The following is a 16,030-nucleotide window of genomic DNA, read 5'->3' on the forward strand; positions in this document are numbered from 1 at the left end:
GTGTGACCCCATGGACTGTAGCCCACCAGGCTCCTCTGTCCACGGGATTCTCTAGGCAAGAATAATGGAGTGGGTGGCCATTTCCTTCTCCACCACACACATGAAGGATGTGTATATGTAATTATGTTGAGAAGCAATCCAGAGAGTCTGCAGAGAGGGAAATTGAGGGAGAATAAACGAATGTTTGAGGACTCTCTCAGGGCATGAGTTTCCTGTGACATGACTACAATCTGTAGGCACTAAAACACAACCTGTGGGGAAAACATAGATTTCTATTGTACCTTTTTTGCAAAACGGTCCTTCATACGGTGAATTGGTGCAATCGCAGAAGTATCCACTGTGCTTCTCCACACATTTGCCCCCATTGTGGCAGATGCTGCCATAACTGCTGCAATGGCCCGGGCATCCTGGCCGAACTCCAGACGTAACTTTTGCCCTCTCCTCCAGGTCCAGTTTCTGCCCATTCAAGTGTAAGGAGCGTATGCATCCAAGGAAACCTTTCTGTCTTGATGATGTTCCCCCTGAGCAGTAAAGAATAAAAGGAGAAAAAATATAAGGTACAGTGCTCACATTTTTGAGGTTTAATATCCCCAAACTGATAATAGTTAATTCGTAATCTGTTGGCATGATGTGTTGGATTTTTCAATTAAAGTTTCCAGTGAGAATTAGGAATTCAAAGAACCTGGAGAAAAGGGCATGTGTTTCCAGACTGGAAAAATTACTCTCCCACTTGAAAAATAAATAAATAAATAAATAAAATAAAATAAAATAAAATAAACTATGGTTCATGTGGAATCCTCCACTTGACATGTTTAACATAGAAACTTCAGATGACTGGGCTCCTTGCAAATGAAATAAAATGTATTCTTCCTCTAAAGTAATGTGAAAATTGCTCACTTGTGTCTGGCTCTTTGTGACCCCACGGACTACAGTCCATGGAATTCTCCAAGCCAAAATACTGGAGTGGGAAGCCTTTCCCTTCTCCAGGAGATCTTCCCAACCCAGGGATTGAACCCAGGTCTCACGCATTGCAGGAAGATTCTTTACCAACTGAGCAAACAGAGATGCCCTAATCTTTGTCTATAGCAGACATTTATCTGAAGATGAATGCTCAGAGTGGGACTGTCCCTCTGACAATGTTAGAAGCAAGATGTTTGGTGCGCTGAGTTAGAAAAAGGCAACAAGCTTTGTAAAGCTTGGACTTCCCTGGTGGCTTAAAGGGTAAAGAATCTGCCTGAAATGCAGGAGACCTGGGTTTGGTCTCTGGGAGAGGAAGATCCCCTGGAGGAGGGCATGGCTACCACTCCAGTAGTCTTGCTTGGAGCATTCCACTGATAGAAGAGCCTGGTGGGCTACAGTCCATGGAGTCACAGAGTCAGACACGACTGGGCAACTTTCACTTTGTAAAGCTTATGCAGCATTGTGTCAAGTACTATAAAGAGATGGATGTTAGGACCAGACAGACATGGCGTCAAACTCCATGCCAATAGCCATTAGACCTAATGACAATAATGACCACATAATGACTGAATCCCCTAAGCTTCAGCTCCTTGATCTCTAAAATAAGAATCAGTCTATTTCATGTATTTACAAGGCTTAGTTAAGATTATGGAATATGCTACATCCTTAATCATTGTTCATTTCTCTTGAGCCTCACAATGATTAGAACTAGTAGACTGTTTCTGTGTGCATGCATGTGTATGTATATATATATTTCCCAGTGATTACCCCCAAATCATTATTTGGAAAATAAATTTCTTCCTCTGGAATGCAGAAAAGAATTGCAACCCAACTTTCTCCTGAGGGTACATCTTGAAGGCTTCAGAAAGAGTTGCAACGCTTGTTGCAAATTAATCAGGAACAGAGGAGATTCAAAGAGACAGAATGTTTTGTTACTGTTGGAAACAGAATTCTACAGGATATTAGAAAAATGTGTGCAGAGAGAGAATAAGCCAAGAATTAAGACAAATTCCATCAGTAGTTATTGATTTGGTGTTGGGAATTCTGGGAGAGTTCAGAAAGAATACAGAGTCAACCTGTCCTTACAAAACACAAATTCTATTTCAAGTTCAATGCTTTGGCCTCAAGCCCACAGTTGCTTGGAAAAATGGAGGACACATTAAATTCTCCAAGGTCTACAGAGTGTCCTAATGGAGAAAAGGTAAGTTGGAAAACAATGGCAGTAATAAGGTGGTATTTGTTTATTGTATAAATCATCTCTCCTTTCTGAGCCTCATTTATTTGTAATCATTCATGCTAAAATTTTATTAAATCCTGGTCCAGCAAGTGACTCGATAAAAATATATTCATATCAAAGTGAGTACAAATATGAATTCTAAATATGTTATCTCTGACCAGGAATATCACAATAAATAAGAAACAAAGCTGTAAGTTAGATAAATGAATATATAATGTGAATAAAAAATCTGCAAGCATGGCAGGGTGGACAAAATGTTAATTAGCAATAGGGTTGAGGGACTTCCCTGGTGGTTCAGTGACTAAGACTCCCAGCTCCCAATCAGGGATACAGGGTCCAATCCCAGGTCAGGGAACTAGATTCCACATGCTGCAACTAAGACCTGGTGCAGCAATATAAACAAATAAAAATAAACACATAAAAAATATTTTCAAAAAGCAAGAGTTGAAAGTGGGGAGAATTCTTCCATCTCTGAATCACACCAGGTTATCAGATCCATAAGTATATGTACAGTATTCACTGGCTGCTCCTGCAAGATTGGGACAAAATGTTTCTAAAGAATTAATTTAATGTTTTATTCTGAAGGAGTGATAGAACTCCACTCTGTTTTCAGTTTCGATAAGTGATACCCAAGCAGGCCAGAAGGTCAAACCCAAATTGCTTTCTCCTGTCTTTCTCAATTTTAGTGAGTAAATCTCCTTTTAACCACAAGATAAATCAATTATAAACACAAGCAGATCATGAAGAAAGGTTCATTATTTCTTTCCTAGAGATGGTGTAGAATAAACAGAGGAGAATTTATGTAGGCAAATGTTTTGTTTTATTTTTCCCCTTATTTTGTAGTCACTCCCTGTGGTGGATTTGTATAACTCTTCATATATCTTGTTAGTGGCATTTTTCTTCTAAGCAGAGGTGGAGAATGCAAGATCTATTACACATTTGCTTGTGTGTGACTTAGTCAACACGTTTATAAATGAAGAAGTGGCTAGGGTGGTGTTTCTAGCAGAAATACACCCCTTGGTGTTTGAGACATATAAAGTATGGTGAGAATGACCCAAAATAAGGGGGTCATTTCAATTGCAGATGCTGGTAAAACACAATGACACAATGAATATGAACCAAATTGCACAATGAATTAAATTTCAATTTTCTCCTGGCTGCTTTTTATTCTTTAAGAGGGAGAAAAACTAGAGGTTAGGCTCCTTTTTCTTATGGAGAGGCAATATTGTAGACCAAGAATAGAGTGCTTCAAGAAAGATGCTCCCCACCCACACAGTCATGCCCAATCAGGTGGTAAGCACGCTCCCTTTTCTGACAAGGTCACCTATTTTGCACTGTGTTGGTGGAGGTGTGAATCTTCCCTGAAACTTGAATACTGTACAGAAAATGCTGCCACAATCTTTACTCCCCTTTCTCACACACGTCCTCCTCCCTCAGTCCTGTCCTATTCATCTGCACCCTTAATTATCTTTGGATCCATCAGCATCTCTCTACACTAACAGCCACAGTCTTGAATTCTTCTCACCCTCACTTTAATTCCTTAAACTGAGAAAAGCTGGGACCTGGGATGATCATTTATTTGCTGCAGTGCTTGCACCTGGAGAAATGTTTCCTCGAGCAACAAAATACAAAGAAACTGTAAGGGACTGAAAATAACTGTGTGTTTTCACAATTGGGGCAAATTATGGATGTGGGGGTGGGCTCAGTCACTCAGTTGGGTCTGACTGTTTGTGACCCCATGGACTATAGCCCATCAAGCTTCTCTGTCCATTGGATTCTCCAGGCAAGAATAATGAAATAGGTTGCCATTTCCCACTCCAAATTTATGGACAACAAGATACAAAAAACCCAAAAGAACCCAACTCCCACTTCTGAAAAATCAGAACAGAGTACTGTGCATGCCCCCTGCATCCAACAGCATCTATTTAGTTCAATCACTCCATTGTGTCTGATTTTTTGTGACTGCATGGACTGCAGCACAGCAGGCTTCCCTGTCCTTCACTATCTCCCAGAGTTTGCTCAAACTCATGTCCATTGAGTCAATGATGCCATCTAACCATCTCATCCTTTGTCACTGCCTTCTCCTCTTACCCTCAGTATTTTCCAGAATCAAGGGCTTTTCCTACAAGTCAGCTCTTGGCATCAAGGCCAAAGTATTGGAGCTTCAACTTCAGCCTCAGTCCTTCCAGTGAATATTCAGGACTGATTCCACCTAAACCATCCCTTTGGCCTGACTCCTGGACCTGTCCCTACCTTCACCCCATATAAGAAATCAGCTAGATCCATACTCAGAAAGCGAGCAAGGGAACATATTACTTGTTCTCACTCTCTCCTGCTACAACAGGAGACCCAGTAAATACTTGTTTAAATTTCTTGTGGGTGCTGTGCTCAGTCACTTCAGTCATGTCCCACTCTTTGTGACCCTATGGATAGATACACACTACTATATATAATAGGTAACCAACAAGGTCCTGCTGTATAGCACAGGGAAGTACACTCAATATTTTGTAATGACCTATAACAGAAAAGGATATGAAAAAAAATATGTATCTGTATAACTGATCACTGCTGTACAGCTGAAACTAACACAACTTTGTAAATCAACTATACTTCAACTTAAAAATGAAAAAGACCATACCCTTATTTTGGCACTGGGCTTGGCCCAGAGTAAATAAATAAATAAATATGAATAATTTAAAAAGTTCTAGTAAGCCTTTCATTGAAAAATCTGAAGACCTGTTAACAAAAAAGTTACTTCCTGCTTGACAAAGCTCAGCTGCCCTGGGATCAGTTCCTTTATGACAGGATAAGAACTGTCCACTTGGCCCCATTCCCTACCAGGACAATTTCATTCTTTCAGACTGCCTTTCTGGCCCTTGAAGGTGTTTGAATTTTCAGCTGTTTCTCTCATTAATTTTTATCTTATTTATCTTTTTCTTGCCTAAAGTTTACTATAAACTTGGGAAAAGAACAACAAGAAACATAGTAATAAAAAGAAGTTATTCTTAAAATAGCTGAGAATTATGTTTCTGAGGCTTGCACTTAATCTAGATTAAGCAATGTGTTTAAGAATCAGAACAATGCTTCCAATTCTAAAAAAAATTTTTTTCAAACATACTTACTATATGCTAGAAACTGTATAACTAACTCATTTAATATTCATTTGGAAAGAAGAAATTCTTCATATTATTCACATTACAGAGTTGAGGAAACTTAATGACAAAGAAATTGCTTTGGCCAAAGTCAAGAATCAATTCCAGAGCCAGGAGTCAGACTGGGATCTCTTGACCTTCAATGCCTGGATACCTTCAAAGCCCTAAAAATCCTAAAATGAGCTATTTGATTAGACTATTTTGATAATGGAGCAAGGATATATGGTCCTTCCTCCCCCACCCCATGTCCTCTGCCTGCCTTTGTCTGTAGAAAAACCTTAGTCACAGAATAAATTTAATCAGAGAAGTGAGAAGATGCAGAAAGAAAGGAAAGCAGTCAAACAGGACAAAATAATAGTTTAGCCACTAAACAAAGTCAAGGACCTTTAGTTCCTTCTCAGGGTATATGATAATATTCTGAGCCATCCCCTATGAGCTGTCTTGTACATACTAAAACCTCCACCAGCTGAGAGTTTACTACTTGATGACCAGATTGCAGCCATTACATAAGTTATCACAGTTTGGAGAATTGGTCTCAAAGAAATGGGAACAAATCCACCCAGAACTGAAGATAATTGTACCCAAAACAATCCAGATGATGCTAATCAGACCACTACATGACCAATTTCAAAAGACTGTTAGAACTGACTGCTATTTTTGCATGTAGCCCCCTCCTTCTGCCTATATACCCCTGAAACTCCCCTTTATAATTTGAGCACTGATTGTCACTTTGGACAGGAGTCTGCCCTCTCCCCAAGTTGGCAACCTCCAAAATAAAGAAAACTTTCCTTTCTACCAACTTCCCTCTCCAGTGTTGACTTTCAAGCAGTGAGCAGCCAGACCCCACTTTTGGTAACAGTTTGGGTCAGTACTACAATGAAGTACTGCTTCCACTTTCTTCTTCTCATCTCTTCCGTGGATTCTCCCACCAAGTAATATACACATGTACATTTATTCTCTCTTCCACATCAATCTTCTGGACAGCCTAAACTATTAGTTCACCAGCCTACATAGAAGCAATTTTATTTGAATCTCTTCTGTTGGCCCTTGGTATTAAGTGTCTTCGTTATGATGATGTTTCCTTGGACTGAGTATGAATCAACTCTTTAAAAGGTTACCATCATCATTCTAAATCTGTCTTAGAAAATTGCCCTGTGTCAGCTCAACAAATGCTCATTGCCTCCAGAAAAAACACCTTATTTCCTTGTACCCTCCCTGAACAAGAGCCTCTGTTTCTCTCATGTGTGCCTGCAGTCTGGATCACACACATTCAAACAAAATTCCTTTGCTGAGGACGTTTTTTCTGGAACAACATTGGATGTGCCAAGTCAAGGTCCTGTTTCACAAAACTACGCAGTGTCATACTCTCCCTCTCACACTTCCTCTCTCCTTGAACTTGGAGCAGCTGTTATCCATATAAATTACTTTGCCTAAAGTCAAGAATTGAGTGATGTGCAGATGCATTAGTACCAGATTTCAAATTCTACAGTAGCAGCAAGTTTAGCATGTACTTGTTAAACAAAGCAAAACAAAACAAATGTGCTAACCATCAGTGACTTTTTTCTTTTGTTCCTGCCCCTTCAATTGGCAGAATTTGGGTACCAGAGGGAAATCCTAGTGGAAGTTTTAACTGCAAAATGTCATTTCCTTAAGGATAAAGCAGGTGTCTGTTTACCTTTTTCTAGATACAGAGATTGCTTGCTTAGGAATCAATGAACACACACTATGAAATAATGCAGGTGGCACTAACTGGATGTCTACAAAGTAAAATGGGGATTTTGTCATTGTTGTTCAGTTGCTCAGTCATGTCTGACTCTTTGTGACTTCATGGATTGAAGTGGGCCAGGCTTCCCTGTCCTTCACTGTCTCCCAGAGTTTGTTTAAATGCATGTCCATAGAATCTGTAATTCAATCCAACCATCTCGTCCTCTGTTATCCCTTTCTACTACTGCCTTCAATCTTTCCCAGCATCAGGGTCTTTTCCTATGGGTTGGCTCTTGGCATTAGGGGGCCAAAGTATTGGAGCTTCAGCTTCAGCATCAGTCCTTCCAATGAATATTCAGGATTGATTTCCTTTAGGAGGGATTGGTTGGATCTCCTTGCACTCCAAATGACTCTCAAGGGTCTTCTCCAGCATCACAGTTCAAAAGCATCAGTTCTTTGACACTCAGCCTTCTTTATGGTCCATCTCGCTTTATGGTTGAGAAAAATCATAGCTTTGACTATATGGGACCTTTGTAGACAAACTGATGTCTTTGCTTTTTAACATACTGTCTACGTTTGTGATTCTTGTGTTGGGAAGATCACTTGGAGAAGGGCATGTCAACCAACTCAATTATTCTTACCTGAAGAATCCCATGGACAGAGGAGCCTGGTGAGCTACAGTCCATAGGTAGCAAAAAGTCAGACAAGACTGAAGTGACCGAGCACAGAGCACAGGTTTGTCATAGCTTTCCTTCCAAGGAGTAAGTAAGTGACATTTAATTTCATGGCTGCAGTCACTTGTCCGCAGTGATTTTGGAGCCCGAGAAAATAAAATCTTCCCCATCTATTGCCATGAAATGATGAGCCTGAATGCCATGATCTTATTTTTTGAATGTTGAGCTTATGGCTAGTTTTTTTCACTCTCCTCTTTCACTTTCATCAAGAGGCTCTTTAGTTCCTCTTCACTTTCTGCCATAACGGTAATATCATCTGCATAGGTGAGGTTATCTGATATTTCTGATACATATGATATTTCTCCTGGCAATCAAGACTCTAACTTGTGATGCATACAACCAGGCACTTAACATGATGTACTGTGCATAGAAGTAAGTAAGCAGGGTGACGATATATAGTCTTTTAGTTTTTTAGATTTATTTATTTTTATGTAAATTTATTTATTTTAATTGGAGGCTAATTACTTTACAATATTGTATTGGTTTTGCCATACATCAACATGAATCCACCACAGGTATCCATGTGTTCCCCATCCTGAACCCCCTTCCCACCCGCCCACCCCCCATACCATCCCTCTGGGTCATCCCAGTGCACTAGCCCTGAGCATCCTGTATCATGCATAGAACCTGAACTGGCAATTCATTTCACATATGATATTATACATGTTTCAATGCCATTCTCCCAAATCATCCCACCCTCTCCCTCTCCCACAGAGTCCAAAAGAATGTTCTATACATCTGTGTCTCTTTTGCTGTCCACATACAGGGTTATCATTACTATCTTTCTAAATTCCACATTCATGCATTAATATACTGTATTAGTGTTTTTCTTTCTGGCTCTGTATTTTTTATTTCACTCGTATAATAGGCTCCAGTTTCATCCACCTCACTAGAACTGATTCAAATGTATTATTTTTAATGGCTGAGTAATACTCCATTGTGTACATGTACCACTGCTTTCTTATTCATTCATCTGCTGATGGACATCTAGGTTGCTTCCATGTCCTGGCTATTATAAACAGTGCTGTGATGAACACTGGGGTACACGTGTCTCTTTCAATTCTGGTTTCCTCAGTGTGTATGGCCAGAAGTGGGATTGCTGGGTCATATGGCAGTTCTATTTCCAGTTATTTAAGGAATCTCCACATTGTTCTCCATAGTGGCTGTACTAGTTTGCATTCCCACCAACAGTGTAAGAGGGTTTCCTTTTCACCACATCCTCTCCAGCATTTATTGCTTATAGACTTTTGGATAGCAGCCATTCTCACTGGCATGAAATGATACCTCATTGTGGTTTTGATTTACATTTCTCTGATAATGAGTGATGTTGAGCATCTTTTCATGTGTTTGTTAGCCATCTGTATGTCTTCTTTGGAGAAATGTCTGTTTAAATCTTTGGCTTATTTTTTGACTGGGTCATTTATTTTTCTGGAATTGAGCTACAGGTGTTGCTTGTATATTTTTGAGATTAATTCTTTGTCAGTTGCTTCATTTATTTCTCCCATTCTGAAGGCTGTCTTTTCACCTTGCTTATAGTTTCCTTTTTTTGTGCAGAAGCTTTTAAGTTTAATTAGGTCCATTTGTTTATTTTTACTTTTATTTCCAGTATTCTGGGTGGTGGGTCATAGAGGATCCTGCTGTGATTTATGTCAGAGAGTCTTTTGCCTATGTTCTCCTTTAGGAGTTTTGTAGTTTCTGGTCTTGCATTTAGATCTTTAATCCATTTTGAGTTTATTTTTGTGTATGGTGTTAGAAAGTGTTCTACTTTCATTTTTTTATAAGAGGTTGACCAGTTTTCCTAGCACCACTTGTTAAAGAGATTGTCTTTAATCTATTGTATATTCTTTCCTCCTTTGTCAAAGATAAGGTGTACATTGGTGTGTGGATTTTTCTCTGGGCTTTCTATATTGTTCCATTGATCTATATTTCTGTCTTTGTGCCAGTACCATACTGTCTTGATGACTGTGGCTTTGTAGTAGAGCCTGAAGTCAGGCAGGTTGATTCCTCCACTTCCATTCTTTCTCAAGATTGCTTTGACTATTCGAGGTTTTTTGTATTTCCATACAAACTGTGAAATTATTTGTTCTAGCTCTGTGAAAAATACCATTGGTAGCTTGATAGAGATTGCATTGAATTCATAGATTGCTTTGGGTAGTATACTCATTTTCACTATATTATTCTTCTGATCTATGAACATCTATTACTGTCTTCTTTGATTTCTTTCATCAATGTTTTATAGCTGAGTGCTGAAGAATTGACGCTTTTGACTGTGGTGTTGGAGAAGACTCTTGAGAGTCCCTTGGACTGCAAGGAGATCCAACCAGGCCATTCTGAAGGAGATCAACCCTGGGATTTCTTTGGAAGGAATGATGCTAAAGCTGAAACTCCAGTACTTTGGACACCACATGCGAAGAGTTGACTCATTGGAAAAGACTCTGATGCTGGGAGGGATTGCGGGCAGGAGGAGAAGGGGACGACAGAGGATGAGATGGCTGGATGGCATCACTGACTCAATGGACGTGAGTCTGAGTGAATTCTGGGAGTTGGTGATGGACAGGGAGGCCTGGCGTGCTGCAATTCATGGGGTCGCAAAGAGTCGGACACATCTGAGCGACTGAAATGAACTGAACTGAACTGAACTGAACTGAACTGATATATAGGTCTTTTGTTTCTTTAGGTAGATATATTCCTAAGTATTTTATTCTTTTCATTGCAATGGTGAATGGAATTGTTTCTTTAATTTCTCTTTCTATTTTCTCATTATTAGTGTATAGGAATGCAAAGGATTTCTGTGTGTTGATTTTATATCCTGCAAATTTACTATATTCATTGATTAGCTCTAGTAATTTTCTGGTGGGTTCTTTAGGGTTTTCTATGTAGAGGATCATGTAATCTGCAAACAGTGAGAGTTTTACTTCTTCTTTTCCAATTTGAATTCCTTTTATTTCTTTTTCTGCTCTGATTGCTGTGGCCCAAACTTCCAAAACTATGTTGAATAGTAGTGGTGAAAGTGGGCACCCTTGTCTTGTTCCTGACCTTTAGGGGAAATGCTTTCAGTTTTTCACCATTGAGGATACTGTTTTCTGTGGGTTTGTCATATATAGCTTTTATTATGTTGAGGTATGTTCCTTCTATTTGACTGAGCCCTTTCCTAATTTTGAACCAGTCCATTGTTCTGATGTGCAGTTCTAACTGTTGCTTCTTGACCTGCATATAGGTTTCTCATGAGGCAGGTACTGTAGACTGGTATTCCCATTTCATTGAGAATTTTCCACATTCTGCTGTGATTCACACAGTCAAAGGTTTTAGCATAGACAATAAAGCAGAAGTAAGTATTTCTCTGAAATTCTCTTACTTTTTCTACCATTCAGTGGATGCTGGCAATTTGATCTCTGGTTCCTCTGCCTTTTGTAAATAAAGCTTGAACATCTGGGAGTTCTCGGTTCACAAACTGTTGAACACTACCTTGAAGGACTTTGAGCATAACCTTTCTAGCATGTGATATGAGTGCAATTGTATGGACCTTTCTACCATGTGAAATGAGTGTAATCACAGGGTAGTTTGAACACTCTTTGGCATTGCTCTTCTTTGGAACTGGAATGAAAACGATATTTTCCAGTCCTGTGGCCACTGCTGAGCTTTCCAAATTTGCTGGTATATTGAGTGAAGTGATTTAAGAGCAACAACTTTTAGGATCTGAAATAGCTCAGCTGGAATTCTATCACCTACATTAGCTTTCTTCATAGTAATGCTTCCCAAGGCCCATTTGATTTCACAATCCAGGATATCTGGCTCTAGGTGAATGATCACATCATCGTGGTTATCCGAGTCATTAAGATCTTTTTTTGTACAGCTCTTCATTCTTGCTACCTCTTCTTAATCTCCTCTGTGCGTTTTCAGCTCAGTTCAGTTGCTCAGCTGTGTTCAACTCTTTGCAACCCCATGGACTGCAGCACACAGGCCTCCCTGTTCATCACAAACTCCCGGAGTTTGCTCAAATTCATGTCCATTGAGTTGGTGATGCCATCCAACCATCTCATCCTCTGTCATCCCCTCTCCTCCCACCTTCAATCTTTCCCAGCATCAAGGGCTTTTCCAGTGAGTCAGTTCCTTGCATCTCAACATCAGTCCTACCAATGAATATTCAGGGCTGATTTCCTTTGTGATGGACTGTTTGGATCTCCTTCCATTCCAAGGGACTCTCAAGAATCTTCTATAACACCACAGTTCAAAAGCATCTATTCTTTGGTGCTCAGCTTTCTTTATAGTCCAACTCTCACATCCATACATGACTACTGGAAAAACCATAGCTTTCACTAGATGGACCTTTGTTAGCAAAGAAATGTCTCTGCTTTTTAATATGCTGTCTGTGTTGGTCATAACGTTTCTTCCAAGGATTAAGTGTCTTTTAGTTTCAAGGCTGCAGTCACCATCTGCAGTGATTTTGGAGCCCCCTAAAATAAAGTCTCTCACTGTTTCCACTGTTTCCTCATCTATTTGTGTAAAGTGACAGAAAGAGCTGACTCATTTGAAAAGACCCTGATGCTAGGAAAGATTGAAGGCAGGAGGAGAAGGGGACAGAGGATGAGATGTTTGGATGGCATCACCAACTCAATGGACATGAATTTGAGTAAACTCTGGGAGTTGGTGATGGACAGGGATGCCTGGTCTGCTGCAATCCATGAGGTCACAAGACTTGGACATGACTGATTGAATGAACTGAACTGAACTGATGGGACCAGATGCCATGATCTTAGTTTTCTGAATGTTGAGTTTTAAGCCAATTTTCACTCTCCCCTTTCACTTTCATCAGGTCTTTAGTTCTTCTTAGCTTTCTGCCTAAGGGTGGTGTCATCTGCATATCTGAGGTTCTTGATATTTCTCTCAGCAATCTTGATTCCAGCTTGCGCTTCTTCCAGCCCAGCATTTCTCATGATGTACTCTTCATATAAGTTAAATAAGCAGTGTGACTGTACATAGCCTTGATGTACTCCTTTCCTAATTTGGAACCAGTATTTTGTTCCATGTCCAGTTCTAACTGTTGCTTCCTGACCTGCATACAGGTTCTCAGGAGGCAGGTCAAGTGAAAGTGAAAGTGAAGTCGCTCAGTCGTGTCCGACTCTTCGCGACCCCATGGACTAGTAGCCTACCAGGCTCCTCCCTCCATGGGATTCTCCAGGCAAGAGCACTGGAGTGGGTTGCCATTTTCTTCTCCAGGGGATTTTCCTGACCCAGGGATCGAACCCGGGTCTCCGGCATTCCAGGCAGACACTTTAACCTCTGAGCCACCGGGGAAGCACAAGTGGTCTATTATTTCCATCTCTTGAAGAATTTTCCAGTTTGTCATGATCCACACAAAGTCTTGGCATAGTCAACAAACCAGAAATAGATGCTTTTTTCTGGGACTCTCTTGCTTTTCCATGATCCAGTGAATGTTGGCAGTTTGATTTTTGATTCCTCTGTCTTTTTGAAATCCACCTTGAATATCTAGGAGCTCACAGTTCATGTACTGTTGAAGCCTGGCTTGGAGGATTTTGATCATTGCTTTACTAGCACGTGAGATGAGTGCAATTGTGCAATAGTTTGAGTATTCTTTGGCATTGCCTTTCTTTGGGATTGGAATGAAAACTGACCTTTTTCAGTCCTTCGGCCACTGCTGCATTTTCCAAATTTGCTGGCATATTGAATGCAGCACGTTCACAGCATCATCTTCCAGGATTTGAAATAGCTCAACTGGAATTCCATCACCTCCACTAGCTTTGTTCGTAGTGATGCTTCCTAAGGTCCACCTGACTTTGCATTCCAGGATTTCTGGCTCTAGGTGAGTGATCATACCACCATGATTATCTGGGTCATGAAGATCTTTTTTGTATTGTTCTTCTGTGTATTCTTGCCATCTCTTCTTAATATCTTCTGCTTCTGTTAGGTCCATACCATTTCTGTCATTTATTGTGCCCACCTTTGCATGAAATGTTCCCTTGGCATCTCTAATTTTCTTGAAGAGATCTCTAGTCTTTCCCATTCTGTTGTTTTTCTCTATTTCTTTGCACTGATCACTGAGGAAGGCTTTCCTGTCTCTCCTTGCTATTCTTTGGAACTCTGCATTTAAATGGGTATACCTTTCCATTTCTCCTTTGCTGTTCACATCTCTTCTTTTCACAGCTATTTGTAAGGCTTCCTCAGACAGCCATTTTGCTTTTTTGCATTTCTTTTTTGGGGGACAGTCTTGATCCCTGTCTCTTGTATAATGTCACGAACGTCCATCCATAGTTCTTCAGGCACTCTATCAGATCTAATCCCTTGAATCTATTTGTCACTTCCTCTGTGTAATCTATGTCTGTTAGCTTCTTACTGTTTCTATCCTTTATTATGTCCATCTTTGCATGATATTTTCCCTTAGTATTTCTAATTTTCTTGAAGAGATCTAGTCTTTCTCATCTATTATTCTTCTCTATTTCTTTAAATTGTTCTCTTAAGAAGGCCTCTTATCTTTCCTTCCTATTCTTTAGAACCCTGCATTTAGTTGGGTGTATATTTTCCTTTCTCCTGTGCTTTTACTTCTCTTCTTTTCTCAGCTATTTATCAAGCCTCCTCAGACAACCATTTGCTTTGTTTCATTTCTTTTTTCTTGGGGATGGTTTTGATCTTCCAATCCTGTACAGTGTTATGAACCTCCATCCTTAGTTCTAGTTCCCAAAATAAAAATGACAAGCTATTCCAATCAAAACAAATATATAGGAATGTGGATGGGTATAAATATCAATATACAAAATCAATAATATTCCTATAGAACAATAATAACCAATTAGACCATGTGATAGCAAGAAAAGAATCTTATTCATCAACAAAAGCAGCCAAACATCTAGAAATTAACTTAAGATCTATGACTGTAAATCACTGTAAAAAGGAAAAAAAAAATTGCCTTGACTCATTTAGAATAGATGGAACATGCTTTGATATAATTTAGGAATGTATAGTTATTCTCTTTAATGCAATAAAATCCCATAGAATAACCCAATAAAAATTATTTTCATATAACATGAAAAGCAAATTCCAAGAACCATAAAGAAAATAATTATTAATAGTTAACAGAGTATTGAAAAGGAATCATCTATCCTCGTGTGGGCGGGGGGAGGGGCGGAGCAGAGACAGATGTTCTATTCAATATTAAAATATACCCTATAAGTATGATGTTGAAACAGGACCTAGAAAGAAAACTACATAAATCAAACAGAGCAGGAAATTCAGAAACATATTTTTCTTCTTTTTCAATGTTTTTATTTTAATTTTTTAAACAGCAAAAACATTTGCATTGGGGTATATGCAATAACAATGTTGTGATATTTTCGGGTGAACTGTGAAGGGACTCAGCCATACATATACATGTCCATTTCCCCTCAAACCCCCCGTCCATCCAGACTGGCACATAACATTGAGCAGAGTTAAATGTGCTATACAATACGTTTTTGTTGGTTATCCATTTCAGAAACATATTCTGTATATAGAGAGATTTCATACCTTATTATATATATATATAAATAAATATATATATGAATTCTAAGTAGCTAGGGAGAAAAAGAACCATGAAATAAATGGATATAGAAATAATATTTTGGAAAATAAAGTTACAATACTACCTCAAACAAATTCCAGATGAAATAAAGACATAAAAATAGCAGCAAACAAAACAATAACATAAACAAAAACTAAAAATATTAGTAAAATACAATATAGCAGTTTAAAATTATATGCGATTTATACTGACATGCTATGTTTCCTATGGCATATATTAAGCAAAAGTACAAAAAAAAAACAAAACGAGCAAGCACACTGTGGTATAACACATTTAAGTATACTGCTTATGTAAAAAAGAAAAAAAAAGTGAAAATAGTGAAAGTGTTTGTTACTCAGTTGTGTCTAACTGTTTGCAGCCCCATGATACTGTAGCCTGCCAGGCTATTCTGTCCATGGAATTCTCTAGGCAAGAATACTAGAGTAGGTTGTCATTCCCTTCGCCAGTGGATCTTCCCAACTCAGGAATGTAACCTCGGTCTCCTGCATTGCAGGCAGATTCTTCACTGTTTGAGCCACCAGGGAAGCCCTGCTTATGTAAATATACAAATAATAATACTGCATGGTGTTTCTTTAGTGTACTTAAATGTATGTGATTGCCTCGAATGAGGCCAGGAAAGTATCACAGTGGCCTAATATCAGTTGTCTCTAGGAACAGCACTAGGATTATT

At 39.2% G+C, this 16,030-nt stretch overlaps 1 protein-coding gene across 6 annotated transcripts in view; it reads right to left on the reverse strand.

Annotated features, from left to right (window-relative positions):
* Nucleotides 1-16,030, reverse strand: part of CNTNAP5 (contactin associated protein family member 5) — a 1,071,087-nt gene that overhangs the window by 163,232 nt on the left and 891,825 nt on the right. For 5 of the 6 annotated variants that reach the window (XM_040228920.1, XM_040228919.1, XM_040228922.1 and 2 more), the window contains one exon: nt 282-521. The exons of the other annotated variant lie outside the window; for it this stretch is intronic. In XM_040228920.1, the coding sequence (XP_040084854.1) occupies nt 282-521 (240 nt within the window). The remainder of the gene's footprint in view (nt 1-281; nt 522-16,030) is intronic. 6 annotated transcript variants of the gene reach the window in all.

The sequence above is a fragment of the Oryx dammah genome, unplaced genomic scaffold (assembly GCF_014754425.2).
Source record: "Oryx dammah isolate SB20612 unplaced genomic scaffold, SCBI_Odam_1.1 HiC_scaffold_27, whole genome shotgun sequence".
Taxonomy (NCBI): domain Eukaryota; kingdom Metazoa; phylum Chordata; class Mammalia; order Artiodactyla; family Bovidae; genus Oryx; species Oryx dammah.